The 23,398-nt window shown below is 39.1% G+C and overlaps 1 protein-coding gene across 6 annotated transcripts in view; it reads right to left on the bottom strand.

The window, feature by feature from the left end:
- Window positions 1-23,398, bottom strand: part of LOC115222169 (microtubule-associated protein futsch) — a 96,247-nt gene that overhangs the window by 21,598 nt on the left and 51,251 nt on the right. For 5 of the 6 annotated variants that reach the window (XM_036511436.1, XM_036511438.1, XM_036511439.1 and 2 more), the window contains exons 6-12: window positions 22,812-22,939; window positions 17,225-21,117; window positions 14,684-15,086; window positions 12,145-12,245; window positions 10,674-10,778; window positions 8,552-8,631; window positions 4,966-5,014 (exon numbers count right to left, since the gene is read on the bottom strand). In XM_036511436.1, coding sequence (XP_036367329.1) covers window positions 4,966-5,014; window positions 8,552-8,631; window positions 10,674-10,778; window positions 12,145-12,245; window positions 14,684-15,086; window positions 17,225-21,117; window positions 22,812-22,939 — 4,759 coding nt within the window. The remainder of the gene's footprint in view (window positions 1-4,965; window positions 5,015-8,551; window positions 8,632-10,673; window positions 10,779-12,144; window positions 12,246-14,683; window positions 15,087-17,224; window positions 21,118-22,811; window positions 22,940-23,398) is intronic. The other variant, XM_036511437.1, reaches the window with a different exon arrangement.

The raw sequence follows: 23,398 nt of genomic DNA, 5'->3' as shown, positions 1-23,398 counted from the left end.
TATATATATATATATATATATATATATACATATATACGACGGGCTTCTTTCAGTTTCCATCTACCAAATCCACTCACAAGGCTTTGGTCAGCCCGAAGCCATAGTAGAAGACACTTGCACAAGGTGCCATGCAGTGGGACTGAAGCCGAAACCATGTGGCTGGAGAGCAAGCTACTTACCACACAGCCACTCCTATATATATATAATATGTCGTATTTACTGTTCTTCATAGCTTTTAGTGAAGTCAAAGTCCTTCCCCTGTCAAGGCATATGAAACAAACTGCTACACTGGTGACCTTCGTTGTCAAAACATTTGAAGTTTTAATCCCAATGTCTAAAAACCTTTTAGCATTTAAACCAGCCGTGCCTGGCCGAAATATTCTACCTGTTTTATGTTCAAACTGGCCAGATCTGGCCTCTCACATCAACCCTACAATATCAGTCTAATAATGCATGAATAATTCAAAACGATGTGAATAAAATAAGCATTAACATTTGGCAAAATAATGTGAATGTTCAAGGGTTAAGCATTTAAATTCTGGATTTCATATACTGAATTGATTTAGTTGGTGTGTTATATGATGCTTTAGGCAATAGCATTCATGATAATTGGTGTGACTGAATTGAGACAGACAAATTACAAACATAGATTAAGTGTGCATATGTATGTTTGTGAACACGTGTGCGTGTGTGCATATCATTGAATAATCTGTATTAATATGAGAGTGTGTGTATACTCTTTTACTTGCTTCAGTCATTTGACTGCGGCCATGCTGGAGCACTGCCTTTAGTCGAGCAAATCGACACCAGGACTTATTCTTTGTAAGCCTAGTACTTATTCTAGTGGTCTCTTTTGCCGAACTGCTAAGTTACGAGGATGTAAACACACCAGCATCGGTTGTCAAACGATGTTGGGGGCACAAACACAGACACACAAGCATATACACACACGTACATCATCATCATCATCATCATCATTTAGCGTCCGTTTTCCATATATATATATATATACGATGGGCTTCCTTCAGTTTCTGTCTACGAAATCCACTCACAAGGCTTTGGTCGGCCCAAGGCTATAGTAGAAGACACTTGCTCAAGGGGTGCCACGCAGTGGGACTGAACCCAGAACCATGTGGTTCGTAAGCAAGCTACTTACCACTGGGTTTTGTTTTGTGTATTTCTCTGAATGTGTGTGTGTGTGTCTATTTGTACTGTGTCTGCATATATGTGTGTGTGTGTGTGTGCGTGCACACATGCATGTGTGTGTATGTGTCTTTCCATATGTATGTCAGCATTTGTGTCTCGGTCTGTTTGTACACATGTCCACACGTCTGTCTCTTGGTGTTAGCTTTGTCCATGTGTCTATAAGTATTGCTATAACGACATTATTTCCTGCAAATATTTTGCCAAATTCAAACACAATGACAAAAATATAAACACTCGGTCACACCCACACACACATTCCCTCACTAGCTCTCCCGCCATTTCTGAGGTTTGGGACTGCAATGAACTATCCACTCTTACTGCACACGTAGAGCTTCAGATTTCGAGTGGGAGGTGGGGGGGTGGAGGGTGGGGGTGAGAATAGGAATGAAAATACAATCAGAATGAAAACTTGTAAGCATTCATGTCTGCATGGTTTTTTTGTCTTTTTTTATTATTATTATCATTATTATTATTATTATTATTATTATTATTAATGAAATAAAAGCAGAGATATAAAACAAAACCTCCTCGATATTACTGTGGCGGTGGTGGTGATGACGACCACACAGAATAGTCTCAATTGTACTCGAAACAGCAATAACAACGGCAGTAGTAGTAATAAATATATAGTATGCGCCAGGCATTAATTTGTTCTACAAACATACGTACACACACACACACACACACACACAAATAACCAAAGTAAAATAAAATAAAGGAGGTTACATAGCTTACTCACATACAAACAATAATGTAAAGGGAGGTAAGGGAGAGCCTTTAAACTAGGCCAGTCCAGTCCTGCCTGTCAGTCAGTCACTGAAATATACACACCACACGGACACACACACACATATATATATATACACACACATACACACAAATCATATACACACATACACACAAATCAGCAGCAGGTTGAAACTTTCTGTGTCAGGTTGTGTAGACACTTCCTATTCTTGAGCAAAAAAAAAAAAAATCAACACAGATATTAAAAAAAAAAAAAAAATATGTTGTTGTGTTGAAATGCCCCCCCCCCCCGTGGCCAGCATGGTTTATAGCTCAGTTCAAAAGCAAGGGTTCCAAAGGAAAAAAAAAGGGAAAATATTCTAATAGTGGAACAAAAAAGGGGAGTATAGCACCTTGAGCAAAAACATCTTACTATAGTTGGAGAATCTAATGCCTTGTGAGTGGGTTTGATAGGTAGAAACTGAATGAAGCCTGCATGGGTTGGATGGAGTGTATTGGGGGCAGATTTTCCACTGCCAGGTGCCCTTCCTGTTGCCAACCTTCACCTGTTTCAAAACAAGGTAATTTTTCCCCATGTCTAGACATGTTCTCGCAGAATATCAAAAGCGAATGACACAGTTATTTTAATTATTTTACAACTATCACACGATGTGAAAACAAGGAGACACATTCACACACACACACACACAGTGGGCTTTTTTTCAGTTCCTGTCTGCCAAATCCACTCACAAGGCTTTAGTCAGTCCAGAGCTATAGTAGAAGACACTTGCTCAGAGTGCCACACAGTGGGACTGAACCCAGAACCATGTGGTTGGGAAGCAAGCTTCTTACCACACAGCCACAGACAGATATAGATTGTTAATTGGTTATGCATGTGTTCATTTGTACGAAGGCATGGCAATTAGTATTTATATTAGTGGTGTATGTATGTATGGGTGGATGGATGCATGCATGTATGTGCTGAGCACTGACAGCAGAAGTGGTTTGCAGCACAAGAATACGAAGGATAACGCAGAGAGTGAGACAGTGTGATGATATCTCAAAACACCAAAGTTTATACATAAAATGACAAAGGGTTACGATAAGTGAAGATACAATTTACAGCAGACTCACCTAAGCCATGTTGACAGAGAAAAACACATTAAATGACAAAGCTGATGGGGGTTGATCTCTGTACTGTATACACACACAGAGAAACATATGCTAGCTTGACTGTCTGGAAAATGCAGCCCAATCTCTCTCAGACTACATCTACCACTTTAAAAGCATAAGGACAGATTACGAGGTGTGATTTTAAATGAAGGAAAAAAGACACGGTGATGGTGATCGTAACTGGCACACCTTTGATTGTAAGTCTATAAATTCGGGGCTGGTCCCAAATGAAACATGGGGTTATTAAACAACAACATACACCAGCTCATTGATAAAACTGTAACATAAGCCCCAGAGTTCATTTCCAGCCTTAAACTATACTCCGAAAGTAAACCACATTGCACTAATTATTTCAGCTGTTTTCATACATGAAAAAAAAAAGCGTATTATATAGAAAAAGCATAGCAATACATCTGGTACAGCAAGCTTGGCTGCACATAGTGAATACCAGAATAACACAGTAGCTAGCTAAGTTTTAACCAATAAGCCATTATACTATCATTAACTAGTGTTAACTGCTAAAGCTAACTGCTACATTTATTAACAATAAAGTATCTCCCCCGACCTTTCTTTTCTTTTTTACTCTCTCTCTCTTTCCCACCACCCCTGTCTCTCTCTGTCTCAGAGAGAATGAATAGGAGAAATGACATTGTATGGCAGTGAAACCTGAATGACAGAGGATCTGCAGTAGTTTGAAAGAAACAAGTGGCCCTCCACCACATCTAAGTAAGTACTAACCTCAAATAAGCGCCGACTCAGATTGTGACAACCCACAGAAAACAAATGTAAAATGGTGACAAGGATTTGATATATATATATGCTACATAGACATACTCATATATATATATATATATATATATATATATATATATATATATATATACATATACACACACACACACACACACACCACACACACACACACACATATATATAATATATATATATATATTATACACACCCACACACCACACACACATTATATATATATATACCACACACAGATAAATATATATATATATATATATAATATAAATATACATATACACACATACATATGTACATGTGTGTGTGTATGTTTATATGTATGTATTTATATATATATATATATATACACATGCATACATACATATACATAGACATACACATACACAAACACATATACACACACACAAGCATACATACTCACAAACACATACAGACACACACAAACATTATCAATATATGTATGTATGTTTGTGTATGTGTATGTGTGTATATGTATGTATGCATGTGTATATATATATACATACACACATATAAACATACACGCACACACATGTACATATGTATGTGTGTATATGTATATTTATATATTATATATATATATGTGTGTATATATATATACGCACACACACACACACACATATATATATATATATATATATATATATATATATATATATATATATATATATATTATATATATATATACACACACACAGATACATACATGTACATATAAACACACACGCCTGTGTGCGCGCGTCAATGTGAATGATTAATAGTGACAACAGGTATAGGTGAAAATGTTACACGACAATGTTACCAGAGACTCAAGAATCAATAAGTTTTGAAAAGTTTTCATTACAGAGATTACTTTTAAGAGCAACCTGTGGAAAAAAAAAATAGCAGGCAAACACACACACACACACAAAAGAAGAAACAAGATCATGTCCTGAAGTGTGTTACAGTAAATACTACTTTCACAGTAGCATGGCATGTATTGATTGCTAAAGACAGGACAATTAAATTATGTGTTTAAACAGCAATAAACTTACTAGCGGGATCCTTTAAAAGAAAAAATAGTGTAGTACTTACAGATAAAATATTATCCAAGCTAATACCAACAAAAGCCAGCCTCTCCTTTCTGCAAGGAACAAAAATGATGGAAAAAAAAATAATAAATAAAGTTAATTTCACTACATACAAAATTTTAATAGAAAACAGAAACCTACATAATAGGAAAAAACCAATGCAAGAAATATCATTATGTGTATATGAGTGTAGGTATGTATGTATTTATTTGCAATAGTATGTCAATGTGTGGGGGGGAGTGTGTGTGCTCGCACACAATTATAAATATAGTATTTATAGGAAGCACAAGTACAAGAAATCAGTAGGAAAGTTTTCGATAAGTATTTTTTTTCTTTTCATCATCATCATCATCATCATCGTTTAGCGTCCGCTTTCCATGCTGGCATGGGTTGGACGGTTCAACTGGGCTCTGGGAAGCCAGAAAGGCTGCACCAGGCCCAGTCTGATCTGGCAATGTTTCTACAGCTGGATGCCCTTCCTAACGCCAACCACTCCGTGAGTGTAGTCGGTGCTTTTTACGTGCCACCTGGCACAGGTGCCAGACGAGTCTGGCAAACGGCCACGATCGGATGGTGCTTTTTACGTGCCACCGGCATGGAGGCCAGGCGAGGCTGGCAAACGGCCACGATCGGATGGTGCTTTTTACGTGCCACCGGCACGGAGGCCAGGCCAGGCTGGCAACGCCCACAATCGGATGGAGTAAATAAACCAAAATCAAATACGTAAATCCACAGAAACTGTGAGACATTTCATTTCATACTCACTGAAGCAAAACACAATATGACTAATGATGATGATGATGATAATGTACCACAATGGTTGACAAAAGATACCAAGGACAGTACAGAATAAAACATAAAAAGAGAGTAAAAAAAAAAGGAAAGAGTTAAGGAAATTCTCAAAAAGAAGGCAGATCTTCAAGGGTTTTCTTGTGGAAGTCCCGCAAAACCTGGTAACTCTGACCACTAAAGATAAGTGCTCCTCCATCTCCACCCACCCACAATTGTCCACCAATCGACAGGGACAGGCTCTGAGCCAGCCTGTTGCTCCAGTCCATGCTCACTGCTCTCAACCACCTTTCAACAAATTTGCTAGGAAGCAGAACCTTCCATTTCCACCCACATTTTCTTTTTCATATGAAACTTGAGAAAGTAGGTGCAGGTCTAGGTGTGTGGTAAGAAGTCTGCTTCCATACTACATGGTTCTGGGTTCAGTTACACTGCACAGCACCTTGAGCAAGTGTCTTCTATTATAGCTTCGGGCCAATCAAAGCCTTGTGTGTGCTTTTAGTAAGCAGAAATTGCAAGAAGCTGCTGTGTGTGTATGTGTGACCTTCATTCTCTAGAAAAACGCCGCCGCCGTGGTGATCTCATTCTCGCTCACAACATCATAAGCGGAAAGTGTAACCTCTCGAAAGAGATGTTCTTCACTCTTGCTCCAGAGCGTAGGCTGCGGGGTCACTCCAAAAAGCTCTATCTGCGACGATTTCATCTCAATCAAAGGAGAGGGGCTTTCTCCGTCCGGGTTGCATATCCGTGGAATAAGCTGCCGGATGAGATAGTGAAGATGCCGACGACCACTCAGTTCAAAGCCTCTCTTGATCAGAAATGGCCTGAACTCTTTGCATGAACACCCCTGTACATAACTCCATGTCCCCCTACATGGCCTTGCTTTTTGCTTTTTGCTTTTTGAGCCAAAAAATTAACTTAACTTATATTTGTCCCCCACCTCTATTTGATAACTGATGTTATTTTGTTTAGGTCCCTATAACATAATTTAGTTGAGGAGCATCATAGCCACATACTAAGAAGGATTCTTTGGGGGTTTGAATAATTCATCTCTGGAACGTGGGTGTTTTGTTTATCATCCATAAACAACCTTTATCCAGGGAAGAAAATTCTAACTCAGCCATACCTGCATGATCACACACTGTTAAGCTTGATATGAGGTCACCCTGTTGCACACATGCGGTTGTAATACATATGCCTGATGTACCCTAATCAGACAGGTAGTCATGGTGGGTATATTGGGCTTCATATAGTTGTACCTCAGTGTCACTTTGATAATAATAATTAATAATAATAATAATCATCATCATCATCATTTAGCGTCCGCTTTCCATGCTAGCATAGATTGGACAGTTCAACTGGGGTCTGGGAAGCCAGAAGGCTGCACCAGGCCCAGTCTGATCTGGCAATGTTTCTAAGGCTGGATGCCCTTCCTAACACCAATAATAATAATAATAATAATGGTTTCAAATTTTGCCACAAGGGCAGCAATTATGGAGGAGGGGATAAGTCAATTACATCGACCCCAGTGTTCAACTGGTACTTATTTTATCAACCCCAAAAGGATAAAAGGTGAAGCTGACCTCAGCGGAATTTGAACTCAGAACGTTGCAGCATACAAAAGACCGCTAAGCAATTCACCCGGCATGCTAACGATTCTGCCAACTCCCCACATACTACTACTAATAATAATAATACTAATAATAATAATACTAATAATAAAAATAGTAGTAGTAGTAGTAGTAGTAGTAGTAGTAGTAGTAGTACTAGAAGAAGAAGAAGACAATAAAAAGAGATTGATGTGATTTGTAATAGATTGTTGTTTAACGGTTTGAACGATATTTTGACCAAGAATCTGTGTTCTTCAGAGTTACATCAATCTTTATCAGAAATATAATAATAATAATAATAATCCTTTCTATTACAGGCATAAGGCCTGAAATTTGGTGCGAGGGGGCTAGTTTGATTTCATTGACCCCAGTGCTCAACTGGTACTTATTTTATCAACCCTGACAAGATAAAAAGCAAAGCTGACCATGGCAAGATTTGAACTCAGAACATAAAGTTCCACAAGAAATACGATGCTAAGCATATTTTGCCCAGCATGTTGCTACTGGCTGCTACAACAGCAACAACAGTAGAGGTGCAATGACCCAGTTGTTAGGGCAGCGGACCCGCGGTTGGAGGATCGCGGTTTCGATTGTGCGTGTTTATTGAGCGAAAACACCTAAAGTTCCACGAGGCTCCGGCAGGGCAGGGCGACCCATGTTGTACTCTTTCGCTCCAACTTTCTCTCACTCTTTCTTCCTGTTTCTTGTTCCCGACTTCCTATGCAACCGCTGAGCCTGGATGTGCATTCATCCATCCGTCGATGCTCTCAGTGTCGGGGGGTTGACCTGCTTTCTCTTCTGCGGGTCTTACGAATAGCAAAGGACCACGTTTCGGACTTCTCCCACTACAGACAATCCTGAGGCGTGATCTTGCGAGCTCTAAGGAGAAGAGGGTAGGGACGAAGACCGCTTCGCTCAACAAACAAACAAACAGCAACAACAGCCACCATTCATTTGTTTTTCCATGTTAGCATGTGTTAGACGAATATATTATTGAGGCATGACACTCTTTCTGCTGCCATGAACCCTTGACTTGTATCTCAAGCTTGGGATCTGTTATCCAACACGTATTGTTCAAATATGTAAATCAGCAGATGATTTACTAACAGGGCGAATGACATTATCACCGCTTGGCCTAGGGTTAAACAACGACACAACAATATCAACAACGTAATAACAATAATCACTTACCTCTTCATTAATCTTTCCCTTTTCTTTAACTGGAGATCAAGTTCTTGCAGATTAGTCATCAGTTTTTCTAATAACATTTTCTAAGAAAAAAAAAAGGCAAAAAAAAAATATATAAAAGAACTGTATTCAAGTGTAAGGAATTTATGCATTTAACATATGTAGGAAGGATAGGCCACCAGGTCGGGTAGAAATAGCAGCCAGATCTCCCTAAAATAAAATCACATCCAACAGTCTTGAAAAAGAAAGGAAGGACACACAGGATAATGGGGTCTCAGACACACTTTGTTTGCATAAGGTCTAAGATGGTAACAGCAAGAATGCCTTTCAACGTGCGTCTGATCAATCAAAGCTGACTTGAGGGGAGAGAACTAAACAGCAATGACAGCGACATCCCAGTTTCCAATACCAAAGGGAGATGATTTCGATTGAAAACTAAATCACTAGTATTAAATCACTAAGTGCAAGAGTGGCTGTGTGGTAAGAAGCTTGCTTAGGAACCACATGGTTCCGGGTTCAGTCCCACTGTGTGACACCTTGGGCAAGTGTCTTCTACTATAGCATCGGGCCGACCAAAGCCTTGTGAGTGGATTTGGAAGACGGTAACTGAAGGAAGCCTGTCGTGTATGTATATATATATATATGTATGTGTATATGTTTGTGTGTCTGTGTTTGTCCCCAAAACAACATTTGACAACCGATGCTGGTGTGCTTATGTCCCCGTAACTTAGCGGTTCAGCAAAAGAGACCGATAGAATAAGTACTAGGCTTACAAAGAACAAGTCCCGGGGTTGATTTGTTCGACTAAAGCCGGTGCATGGCCGCAGTCAAATGACTGAAACAAGTAAAAGAGTATCTCTGAGAAAAACATGCTGTCTTTCTTCAAAACCAATAAGTGTACATGCTACATGTGCATGTGGATAGATATAAAGAGAGACATATCATCATTTAACGTCCACATTTACATGCTTGCATGAGTCAGGTGGAATTTGCTGAGGCACGAGTTCTACAGCTGGATGCCCTTCCTGTTGCCAACCCTCACCTATTTTTTGAGCAAGGTAATATTTTCCATGACCAGATATGTTTTTCTGCAGAAGACTGGAAACATCATTTATATGATGATGATGCTTGTTTGTAATATCATATAATGTCAAAAACAAGGGTGCAGACTAAACACAGACACACACAGATATACAACAAGCTTCTTTCAGTTTCCATCTACCAAATCCACTCACAAGGCAAAGTCTGAGGATATAGACCATCAGATATGTATGAAGTAACAATATTTGTAAAAATAAAGTGCTGGACCATTAGTATCAGTCAAGTAAGTAAAAAAAAAAGAAATTAAAAACGTTACTTTCGTTTTGAACACTGGGCAAGGCCCATAACTCTATATTCTCTATACTGCACATATGTGTAAACAATAATAGATACAAATCTGACTGTGAAATAATGTCTGAATATGAAAAGAATAAAAATACTTTTTTTTTTTTTTAATCAATAAACATCCAACAGGAAGTTTTAAAAACAAAAATGACAAAAAGATTGTCGTATTTTTTTTTTTCTTTTCTTTCTTTCGTTTTCAAATACAACTTTAAAGGTTTAAAACTTATCTTTTAACCCTTTCGTTACTAACCTGGCTGAAACCGGCTCTGGCTCTGTAGTACAAATGTCTTGTTTTCATAAATTTTGAATTAAAATCTTCCACCAAACCTTAGTCACAATTTATGTTCCTAACACTAGCTTAATGATAATGAAGTTATTTTACTAAATTCTTTGTTACGTCTAAAATAATTGAAAGAAACACAGAGCATCTCAAAATAAATGCGGTAATGAAAGGGTTAAACCAGTGACACTGTCAAGTAATTAACAAATTCATTAAGTTCATGTCCATTGATGATCCATTTGAAAACATCAATCAATGCCTCTTTCTGTATAGGCAAACATTCTTTTGCTGACACAACTGTTCCTGTGGTCTCTCTCTCTCTCTCTCACACACACACACACACACATCCAAGAATCTTTAATAGCTTGATTCCCAATTTAAGGTCAAGCAAGATGAAAAAAAAAAAATTAAGAAATTGAAAAAAGGAACACAACAAAATTTTTTTTTTAATATACTTACATGCTCACAAGGTGGACAGAACCAGTCTCCTTCAGGAATGACAAACAGTGGAGGGTGGATGCAGAGAGTGTGATAACCAGCATCACACTTGTCGCAGAGCAGGATCTAGAAAAGAGGCAGAAGAGGAAATATGAAAACTTGTGACAGAGCAATTAAGTCGTTCCTTGCAGTGAAGAAAGTCACTCGGACACCCCAATGGACCCAGGACAGATGAAACCCTTCATCTCTTTAACTGTTCATCTAAGATAAAGGAATGACTGTGGGATTGCACCAAGAAAGTTCCCCTCTGAGGAACAAGTCTGGACAAGATTGTTTATGGAAGAGCAGTAGTCGCCCGTGCATACCAGCTTCCAATCTCCATGCCACCAATGTTATCCAAGGGAAAGGCAAAGACCGATACAGCTTGGAACCAGTGAAGCCCCAACTCATTTCTACAGCTGAGTGAACTGGAGCGACATGAAATAAAGTGTCTTGCTCAAGAACACAATGCACAGCCCAGTCTGCAAATCGAATTCACTACCTCATTATTGTGAGCCTCACACCCTAACCCAGTGTTTCTCAATCTTTTTACCATTGTGTAACCCTTAAAATAAATTACATGTCTCGAGGAACCCCTGCACAAAAAAAAAATTATACACTATATATCTTTCTCATATTTTTTCTTCATAGTTCATGGGTAAATATCATATATATATATATATATTGGTAAAAACGGTAAGATAACAAAAGAAAGAAAGAGACCTCAATATTATGTAAATAGAGGAAATTTATCTGTAAAATAATGTGACAATAATATGACAATTATTCAGTAGCCAAGATAAAACTCTGAGTTTCGGATGCCGAGGTGGAAATCCGCAACACCATCTCTTCGGTTACCTGTACAATATATATATATATATATATATATATATATATATATATGGTGTGGTTGTTATATTTTTTCACAACATAATAGGTTAGATAGGATGACGTCTATATTACAATAACCAATAATATGTTGTGCATGTATAGTAATATTACAAGGATGAAATTAGCATTAGCTGATCTCACTCTTTCTTGCGGAACCCTAGGAATCTTTTGTGGAACCCTAGGGTTCTGGGGAACGCCGGTTGAGAAATGCTGCTCTAACCACTGAGCCATACGCCTTCACATCTAAGAAAAGATAACCTCATATAAATCCAGCATCCTGCTTAATAACTACTGGGCTCATAGTACTTGTTGCATAGTATTCTGTTTCATGTACACAGTGTTTTGTTTTTTTTATCGACTTCAGATTTGAATTCAAAGTTCATAGGAACAGATGCATTTGGTTCACACAGTTTCCACAAACTTTCCAATGAAATGAATAATAACCGAAATGTCAAATTACCTATAATTCTAATCTATTTGATTGGAGGTGAATGACACCAACAAAAAAAATTTTCTTTTTTTTTAATTAAAAAGGGAAAAAAAATTCAGGATAAAATCTTACCGTTTCTGGTCGGTCAAATTGCTGACATTTGGAACAAGGTTTATCGTTTTCGGTATCTTCTACCTTTTCAGCTTCTTTAGCACCTGAGAATATATGAAATTCTGAACAATTATATTCATTGTTATTGTGGTGTTTATGTAGTTGTTGGTACATCCCCCCCCACCTTTTTTTTTCATACACTTTGACACAACGCCAGTAAGTTTGGGGGAAGTCACATTGACCTCAGTATTCAATTGGTACCAATTTTATCGAACGCAAAAGGATGAAAGGCAAAAGATGACCTCAGTGGAATTTGAACTCAGAGTGTCAAGACGGATAAAATGCCGCTAAGCCTTTTGCCTGGCATGCTAACAATTCTGCCAGCTCACCACCCTATGAATATTGGTTTTGCATTTTGGCACAAGGCCTGCAATTTCAGGGGAGTGGGGTAAGTCAATTACAGCAACTCATACTAATTTTATTGACCCCGAAAGGATAAAAGCAAGGTCATCCTCAACAGAATTTGAACTTTGAATGCGAAGACATGAAATGGCCGCTAAGCATTTTGCCCGGCATGCTAATGATTCTGCTGCTTGCCAACCTATGAAAGATGACAATTGGTTTCACATGTAGGCACAAGGCCAGCAATTTCGGGGAAGGTGTATGTCAATGATATCAACCCCAGAGGTCAACTGGTAGTTATTTTATCAAGCCCAAAAGTATAAAAGCAAAGTAGACTTCAGCGGAATTTGAACCCAGAATGTGAGGACAGATGAAATACCACTAAGCATTTTGCCTGGCATGCTAACAATTTGGCCAGCTTGCCACTCTGTGAAAGGTGAATATTAAATTATGAAGATGATGATATATATATATATTTATGTATGTATGTATATATAAGGCGTAGGTAGAAACTCCATAAGCTGTACCCAGTGTAAGCTATGGACACATAAGAGGTACAGCAATATCAAAGGAACGCTAACTGGGAAGATAGACTTTGTGTGTGGCAAATGCTCACGGCCAATAAACACTGAAAATGTGCAGATAACAGCTTCTGTCACATTCCAGGGGGGAAAAAACTACAAGTAGTTGATAGCTTCTGTTACCTAGGTGACCAAGTCAGTAGCGAGGGTTGATGCTCTGTGAGTGTAGCTGCTAGAATAAGAATAGCTTGGGCAAAGTCAGAGAGCTCCTACCTCTGCTGGTGACAAAGGGCCTCTCACTCAGAGTAAAAGGTAGACTGTATGACGCATGTCTGCGAACAGCCCTGCTACATGGCAGTGAAACTTGGCTGCTGATGACATGCATAAGCATGCAAGGAATGAAGCTGGTATGCTCCGCTGGATGTGTAATGTCAGTGTGCATACACAACAGAGTGTAAGTGCCTTGAGAGAAAAGTTGGACCTAAGAGGCATCAGATGTGGTGTTGCTAGACGACTGCGCTGGTATGGTCATGTGGTGCACATGGATGAAAACAGCTGTATGAAAAAGTGTCACACCCTAGCTGTAGAGGGAACATGTGGAAGAGGTAGACCCAGGAAGACCTGGGATGAGATGGTGAAGCATGACCTTTGAACGTTGGGCCTCACCAAGGCGATGACAAGTGACCGAGACCTTTGGAAATACGCTGTAGCAAGCCAAGTGAGACTGTAACTGTCACCTGTGCCAGTACAGCATAACCAGCCCATTTAAGAGTACCCTCCAATCATTGGGCAATAAACTGCGCTTGCAAAGACCTGTCGAGGCAAGTGAAGTCATCGTGGCCAATAGCAGTGCAGTGCCAGCTAACTAGCTCCCATGCCGGTGGCACGTAAAAGGCACAAATTCAAGCATGGTCAATGCCAGTACTGCCTGACTAGCCCTTGTGCCAGTGGCACGTAAAGAGCACCCATTACACTCTCGGTGTGGTTAACATTAGGAAGGGCATCCAGCTGTAGAAACTTTGCCAGATCGGATTGGAGCCTGATGCAGCCTCCTGGCTTGCCAGCCCTCAGTCAAACTGTCCAACCCATACCAACATGGAAAGCGGACGTTAAACAACGATGATGATGATACACACACACACACATATATACATATATATATACACATAGGCGCAGGAGTGGCTGAGTGGTAAGTAGCTCGCTAACCAACCACATGGTTATGGGTTCAGTCCCACTGCGTGGTATCTTGGGCAAGTGTCTTCTGCTATAGCCCCGGGCCAACCAATGCCTTGTGAGTGGATTTAGTAGACGGAAACTAAAAGAAGCCTGTCGTATATATATATATATATATATATATATATATATATGTGTGTGTGTGTGTGTGTGTGTGTGTGTGTGTGTGTATGTGTGTGTTTGTGTGTGTATGTTTGTCCCCCTAGCATTGCTTGACAACCGATGCTGGTGTGTTTACGTCCCCGTCACTTAGCGGTTCGGCAAAAAAGGGCCGATAGAATAAGTACTGGGCTTACAAAGAATAAGTCCCGGGGTCGATTTGCTCGACTAAAGGCGGTGCTCCAGCATGGCCGCAGTCAAATGACTGAAACAAGTAAAAGAGTAAAAGACATACATATACAGACCTGATCGTGCTGCAGCTCTCCGAGCATTTCTGCCCTTTGGTAGCAGGAACTCTTCGTCACTCGTGTCGTCTTCATTGGTCTCTTCCGATTTGCATTCATCGCTGGAAGTGCCAAGGCAGAGCAACTTGTTCTTGGTACCAACCGGACGGCGTACGCGAGTACTCCTACGGAGCAGTTCTCCAACGAACAGCTCCTCTTCCTCGTCGTCATCTTCTTCTTCCTCTTCTTCCTCCGTTTTGTCCGACACCCACTTGTCGGACTCGACGGAGCTGCTGCGCTTCTTGCCCTGCTTCTTGCCCTTGACTGAAACTGCAACGGCACCTCGCCCTTGCTTGCCACGCCCGTTGGATGAGTACCGTCCTGTCAGACAAGCCTCGTAGTCACCATCATCGTAGTCTTTTTTCTGAAGAATATGAAAGACATTCAGTCACAGCAGAAATGAAATGCAACAGCTTATAACATACAGTCATATACAAGGGTGTGGTGAAAAGTTCCTGGCTTTGGATAAAAGAAAATACAGGAGAATCAGTTAATTATGATTTTATTCAACATATTCCCTTCTCGGAGTCACACACTTATTGCAATGGTCTGCCAAATTTTCTAAGCCATGTAAAAGAACTCAGAAGGTTGGGTCTCTAACTAGGCCATTCAGGATACACTTAAAACCAGGAACTCTTCAGAACCCCCTCATATTTGTATACATATATCTGTTTATAAATATACATGATTTTTTTTTTTTGATTTTTGATTTTTCCAGTTTCAGCTTATGAGCTGTGGCCATGCTGGGGCACCGCCATTTATATATATATATATATATATATATATATATATATATATATATATATACATATATATAATAATAATAATATTAGGGAATAAATCCAAACTTAAAGGGAAAAATTAGATTTAGGATTAAATCCAATTTTATAGTATAATATATTATATTATATTAAATTAGAGATAAAACCACTATTAGGCAAATCAAACAGTGAAAAACATAAGCCAATACATAAAATTAATTTAAAAATATAAAAGTTAAAAATAAAAAATTATTTAAATAATTTAAACTTATAAATTTTATAAATTTTATATATATATACAAATATATATGTATATTTTTATATTTATATATTATTTTATTTATTAATTAATTTATTTATTTATTTATTTTTATATCAAAAGTATTAAAAGTTTAATAAAAGATAAAGATATATATATAAAATTGAATAAGGGTAGAAATTGATATTAATCAATTAAAACCAGTGGCCTAGCATATTAAAAAAATCCGAAGATTAAAATATATTTTACATACAAAATTTAAAGGACTGACCACTAAAAGTGGACGGTCAATATGCTAGATATAGATGTCAAAATCGCTATTTTCCACGAAGAATGTGTTCCACAAATGTGTTCTTGAGAACACATTCTTCGTGGACAATAGCGATTTTGACGTCTATATCTACCATATTGACCATCCACTTTTAGTGGTCAGTCCTTTAAATTTTGTATATATATATATATATATATATACATACACACATGATGAGCAGCTGAAAAGTTCTTCGCTTTGGGTAAAAGAAAATACAAGAAGATCAGTTAATTATGATTTTATTCAACATATTCCCCTCTCAGATTCACACACCTTTTTCAGTTTTTTAAGCCCTGTAAAAGAACTTGGAGGGTTGGGCATCCAACTAGGTCTTTCACAATACCCTTAAAGTCATGAACTTTTCAGCACCCACCCCACTTCATACAAACACACATGCACATACAAGTTGACACATACAAATAGAGAGAGAGAGAGAGAGAGCAGTACTAGTGCTGGTTTGTTTATGTCCCTGTAAATTAGCAGTTCAGCAAAAGAGACCAATAGAACAAGAACCTAGTTTGACAAGAAAAAAACTTTTTTAAACTCAGATACGATACTCTTTTACTTGTTTCAGTCATTTGACTACGGCCATGCTGGAGCACCGCCTTTAGTCAAGCAAATCGACCCCGGGACTTATTCTTTGTAAGCCCAGTACTTATTCTATCGGTCTCTTTTGCCGAACCGCTAACGGGGATGTAAACACACCAGCATTGGTTGTCAAGCAATGCTAGGGGGACAAACACAGACACACAAACACACACACGCATATATATATATATATATATATACATACATATATATAAATACATACATACATATATATATACATACATACATATATATACATACATACATACATACATACATACATACATACATACATATACATACATATATATATATATATATACATACATATATATATGACAGGCTTCTTTCAGTTTCCGTCTACCAAATCCATTCACAAGGCTTTGGTCAGCCCAAGGCTATAGTAGAAGACACTTGCCCAAGGTGCCATGCAGTGGGACTGAACCCGGAACCATGTGGTTGGTAAACAAGCTACTTACCACACAGCCACTCCTGCGCTTGATCACAGTCCAGTGACAAAAAGAAGTAAAAAAAAATAAATAAATTAAATTTAAAAAAAGAGCTAAAAATATTGCAACACCTACCTTAACGTTGCGAGTGCTTTTTCTAGTAGGAGAAGCTGAAGCTGAATCTTCGAGGACTGTTAGTGGCTGCCGAGAATTTTTGTTGCGTCCTTTACCTTTGGGACGATTCTTGCGACCCTTTGTCACTTTACTCAAAGGCATATCATCGCTGTCCGACTGCGAACTCAGCATATCGTCTCCGTCTTTCAAGCGTGATTTAGTTTTGCGAAAGCTTTTGGAGTTCTTGGCTTTCTTAGGCTCGATTTCTTCAGGGGTCTCCTCTGCACCGGCAAGGTCCTCAAGAAGGCTGTTTTGACGTTTCTTGCCTCGCGTCCGCTTCTCGTCATCGGGAATGATTAAATCTGTACACACTAACTCGGCTTCTGTTCGCCTCCGAGATCGAGTTCGTTTCGCATCTGCAGCATCTTCGATTTCAGTAGCGCCACTATTGCCATTCACTGTTGACTCCTTGCCTTTCTTTTTCTTCTCAGCTTCTGGTGCAGGAGTGGGAGCGTAACTCTGTTTTCTCCTCGCCCGAAGTCGACGAGACGACCGAAGATTACCCTCTTCGGCATCGCTGCCAGCTTCTTTCACAGAACTATCAGCATCTTTTGCAGAATCATCAGTTTTTTTAACAGAACCATCAGCTTCTTTTGCAGAGCTGTCAGCCTCTTTTACAGAGCCATCAGCCTCTGCCTTAGAAACAGCTGTGTCTAATTCCTCGGTTGTCTGCTCAGAATGTTCCTTTGTCTGAGCATTAACACAAGATTCTTCAGGAGTTACTTTCCTTTCATTTTTAGCAGAAGGTATCGTTATCGGTGGTTTATCAGATGCTTTCCTTTTACGCATCCGAGTACAGTCGTTCTTGTCATCTGCACCATCATCAGGTAGCATTTCTTCTTCTTTGCCAGCATCCCCGTCCAAAGAAGTTGCATTAGATTTCTCGTTTGTTCTATCACATTTAGCTGATGATGCAGACTTCTGCACGTTATCCTCACCTAAATAATCACTGCTTTTCTGTAGTTTGTCGACTGGGTCTTCTTGTTGATTATCCAACTCCATTCCTCCACACTCTGGCTTACTTAGAGACAGCTTCCTTTTAGCAACTTTCTTCTCGGTTTTCTCGTCGGATACATCTTTTTCCGTGCCCTTACTTTGGTTGGTTACTTCTGAGACAACCGACTTCTTATCTTTCGATGATTCGGCAGACCCCTCAGATTTCGGAATGCTCTCCGCTTTTTTCTCCTCGGATTGCTTTGAACTGCTACTTTTAAGGTTCTCCTTATTTTCAGGCTCTTTATTTTTGTCTTCAGAAGAGGTTTTCTTTTCTGAACTGCTGGCACTGTCTACCACTTCCGAACTGTCTTCATCGTCACTATGAACCTCAGCGGCCTTAGTCTTCAGTTTCTCTTCTCCCTTCTTGCTAGTTTTTAATTCAGTACGGATATTTGAGTCGTTTGAAGAACCGGATGCGTTGTCGTCTTTCTTGGATTTCACATTTACTTCTCCTGCGCCACTCGTCTCTTTCTTTGATGTGTCATCCCCTTTCTGTAACTTCTTCTCATCTAACTTCTTAGAAACATCACTGCCACTCTCATCAGACTTCGGTTTACTTTGAGATTTCGAACTGTCCTTTTTCACATCAGAGGCCGACTTATCTTTCTCGCTTGTGTCTTTGGAAAGCTTCTTGGAACTACTGGATTCCTTGTTTTCCTTGACATTCTTATCACTACTGGAACCGGATGATTTCAAAGATGATGTCTCACCAGGTTTCTCAGTAGGCTGCTTTTGCTTTGTATCAGATGGTGGCTGACTCTCTGTGGATTTTGATGGTTCCTGGACAGATTTCGTATCGGACAAAGAACCGGATTCCTGCTTTTCTTTCTTTTCTTCTTTACCGATATCCTTTCCCTCCGCCTTTTTGCTCACTTCTTTACTACTGTTCACAACTGCTTTACTGTCATCCTTTCCTTCATTCTGTTTGCACAAATTCTTAGCATGAAGCTTATCCGCAATTTTAAGTAACTGGCTTGAACTGGAACTTGAGCTGACAATGCTTCCACTACCGTCTCTGTTCTTATTACTCAGATCTATTGGGGCAACGGGCTTGGACTGGTCGATATCTTTTGATTCCTTTCCACTAGAACCCGACTGTTCTTTGGAAGTGGTTGAACTGCTCTCCTTGCTGTCACCAGGTTTCTTCGAGAGGGGGACGTCCTCGTTCGTCACTTTGTCAAGTCTTTTGCCAATCTTTATAACACTTTCTCGGCGAAAGTTGATTGGCTTCTCCTCGGAATCAAGATTAATGGTGACAGGTACTTTTGCAGACGAAGAACTGCCACTACTACTACTACTGCTACTACTACTACTACTGCTGCTACCACCACCAATAGAAGTTGTAGTACTAGAGTCAGAAGACCCGCTTTTACTACATTCTCTCCGACTTTTACTCTCCACCCCAGGCTCCTCGGAGCCGGCCAGCTTCCGCTTCTCAGCTTTTGCTTCAATGCCGAGCTTGTCTTTCTTCTCCTGCTCCGATTTGCTTTCATCGGCAATACCCTCTTTATCCTTCTTACTTTGCGACAGTTCACCTCTGACCTCATTTTTAGTTGAGTCCTTATCTTTGTTTCTCTGTGAATCTTCATCCTTTACCTCGACGTTACTACCGTCCTTATCTTTTCCTTCCTGCGACTGGTCACCTTTGACCTTAATTTCAACAGACCCTTTTTCTTTTTTATCCCGTGACATTTCACCCCCGTCCTCACTTTTCTCTTTCTTTTTTTGGGACTTTTCACTTTTCACCTCAGTTTTATCCGTGTCTTTTTCCTCTTGCATCTTTTCTCCTTTACCACCAAGTTTTGTCACATCTTTCTCCTTCTTCTCCTCACCTTTCAGCTCTATTTTATTCTTATCTTTATCTTTCTTTTCTTGCAACTCTTCACCTTTCATCTTCATTTCTTTGTCATCGTTTGACTTCCCGCCTTTAATCTCTTTATCTTTATCATCCTGCAACTTTTCACTTTTCCTTTCACTTTCAACAGAATCTTTCTTCTCTTGTACCTTATCCCCTCCCATCTTGCCTTCCTTGTCTTTTGTCTTCTGTTCTGCCTTTTCATCTTTCACCTCTGTACTGGCATCACTTTTGTCCTCTCCTGAGCTTTTAACTGCCTTCGCTTCCGATCTCTCCCCCTTTGCTTCTTTCACTTGCAAAGCATCATCTTTTGCTCCACTAACTGTTTTGGCCATTTCCTCTTTGCCCTCCTTAGCAACGGCATTCTTTACATCCTTCTCTTTCAGCTTGTCACCCTTTGCCTCATTGGCAACGCGCTCCTCCTTCCTGTCAATGCCTTTGGACTCATCTTTTCCTTCAGCATCTTCTTCTTTCACCTTGCTAACAATGCCTTTCTTATCACCTTCATCTTTGGACTTCTCTGCTTCCTCATCCCGCTCGCTATCAGCCAGCTTTTCCGTGACGGCTGAAGTATCTACAGAGACGCGATCTTTGTTTGCCACAGGTGGTTCTTTTATTTCATAGCTGTCGTCACCACTAATATTCTGTGCATCATCTTTTTTGAGCACAATTTTGAGACCTCGGCAACCGTCATTTATTTTATGGATCTCCGAGTCTTTCTTGTCAGCAGAAGTAGCAGCAGAAGTGGTGGTGGGCTTGGATATTTTGTAAAATCCATCATCGGGAGGCTCCACTTTCACATAGCTGCCTTCTGCCAAAGGTTTCACAAGAACTTTGCATTCCTCTGTCGCATCCCTAACCTTTTCGCTGATTTCGTACTTTTTCTTTCCGTGACTGCCGTCTCCTTCGGACTTGATAATAATTGGGTTAACTTTAAAATGCTCTGTTTTTTTCAGTGACGAATCCAGCAACTCGTCTACTGTGAGAGGTTGTTTTATATCAGCTGGAATGAAAAACAAATTTTTTAAAAATTACTTAGGCATATGCAAATGTGAATATATATAAATACAAACACACACATAAACACACACAAACATACATTGGCTTTTAGTAGGATGAATGAGAGAGGAATGCTCATTATTGTCGAGAAAGATATGGGTTTTTATTGAAACTCGAGTCACAAGACTAACTCTGTTTCAGTTTCAATAAATGTAGTGTGTGTGTGTGTGTGTGTGTGTGTGTGATGCATGTAGGGGAAAAAATCCAAATTGTGTACTCTTGAAGCACATCTGGCTATCCCAGTATTACAATCCAGTATGTAGTTGTTGTTGTTGTATTGATGTTAGGGTACATATTAGAGTTGAAAATTCTGGAAATATTGTTTGATATTTTTTACAGCATTACACATGTTTCATTTGCTAATAGTAGTTACAAAAAGGAGAAACATGTAAGAAATTGTAATGTGTGTGTGTGTGGTGTGTGTGTGTGTGTGTGTGATGCATGTAGGGGAAAAAATCCAAATTGTGTACTCTTGAAGCACATCTGGCTATCCCAGTATTACAATCCAGTATGTAGTTGTTGTTGTTGTATTGATGTTAGGGTACATATTAGAGTTGAAAATTCTGGAAATATTGTTTGATATTTTTTACAGCATTACACATGTTTCATTTGCTAATAGTAGTTACAAAAAGGAGAAACATGTAAGAAATTGTAATGTGTGTGTGTGTGTGTGTGTGTCTCAGGGGTAGCATAATGTGACTGACACAAACTTTTGAATATATATATATTTAAGCTTAATGTGAACATTACATTATCAATATCTCTTATTTAATGCATTTTGTGTTGTTAAATGCTGGTAGCTATACAGTTTTTCATCTAAGGGAGGCTCCTTTAAAGATGTATAGTGTTAAAAAACACAGTATACTTCAAAGCCATGCAAAACAAAATTACCCCAGAAGTGGACAAAAGTAACAGACACTGATATTTAGCAGTTTTTTTCTGCTCTTCAATGCCTCTGGTACCAAAATGTATAGTCACCAAAACAAGTTAAATGTCTAGTCAGCTGTGCCTAATTGACAAATGCAAGCACAGAAATGACATACACATGCAGATAGAGAGAGACATAGATATAAACACAATTTGATGATGAGAGAGAGAGAGAGATTAAGACCATCTGATGTCAAATAAGTTGGCATCGAATCAGCAATTCCAAACAGGCAGCACCAAAATGGCTCTTACTCATAAAACCTGTGAATTCCCATACTGGACACCCAAAGGAAGTGATTGTGCAACTAGCAAATCTAATCACAAGAAGGGTCAGTAATGATCCTAGAAAAAAGGGGTATCGGAACTTGCCCTGGATCTGTCTGAAGCCATGTATCTTACTATGGCTGAATCATTCTCACACAAAAGCAGAGAGTAATTCTATTACAGTGGTTTTCAACCAGGGTTCTGCGGAACCTTAGGGTTCTGCCAGCACAGTCCAGGGGTTCCGCAAGAAGTTACAAAACTGCTAAAATCGGCAGTAATTTTTAATTCTCCTGTGCAGATATGTGTGCATAAGACTATTAAATTATTGCACAGGGGTTCCTCGAGCCAGTGGAATGTTTCCTTGGGGTTCCGCTCCAGCAAGAAGTTTGAAAAGCACTGTTCTATTACAAAATAATTTGGTTGAATATGGAACTATATGACACTTACGTTTCACCTGAGATTCAGAAGTTTCCATTTCTTTGGTTCCATCTTTATTGTCAGTTTCAGTCTGTTCTTTATTGGAATTTATCTCAGAATCCAAGATAGCAACCAAACCAGCAAGATCATCGCGATCCCTGTTAAAAGAAATTAGTGACAAGTGACAGTATATCATCATGTAGCAGAGGATCAAATTACTTCATAACTTAAGCTTATGGGACGCTGAGGAAATATTGCACTTTATAAATTTTGTTGTTTCTGTTTTTAACACATTAATTTATTGATCTTTCTAGCTTTGTTTCATTACGTTAAAAACTTTGTCTTTGAATTTGTTCCATTGATAAGGTATTTTTTTTTATGGAATAATATTCAAATACACAAACAAAAATAATATGATAGATACACCATAATCTCTATATATATATAAATGGCAAAATGTCTGTCTGTGTGTGTGTCCTTTATACAAATCCACAATTTTTCAGTTAGCAGGCTCGCACTTTCTATGGTCATTCAAAACTGTCCAAGGGTGGTCGTGCACATCTTTACATTTCCCCAGTCACCCCGCAAAGCCATTAAAAAATCAATAGGAGTGACTT

Source organism: Octopus sinensis, linkage group LG19 (genome assembly GCF_006345805.1).
Source record: "Octopus sinensis linkage group LG19, ASM634580v1, whole genome shotgun sequence".
NCBI classification, from domain to species: domain Eukaryota; kingdom Metazoa; phylum Mollusca; class Cephalopoda; order Octopoda; family Octopodidae; genus Octopus; species Octopus sinensis.
Note: the sequence above shows the minus strand (reverse complement) of the source record. Positions and strands in the feature narration are given on the sequence as shown.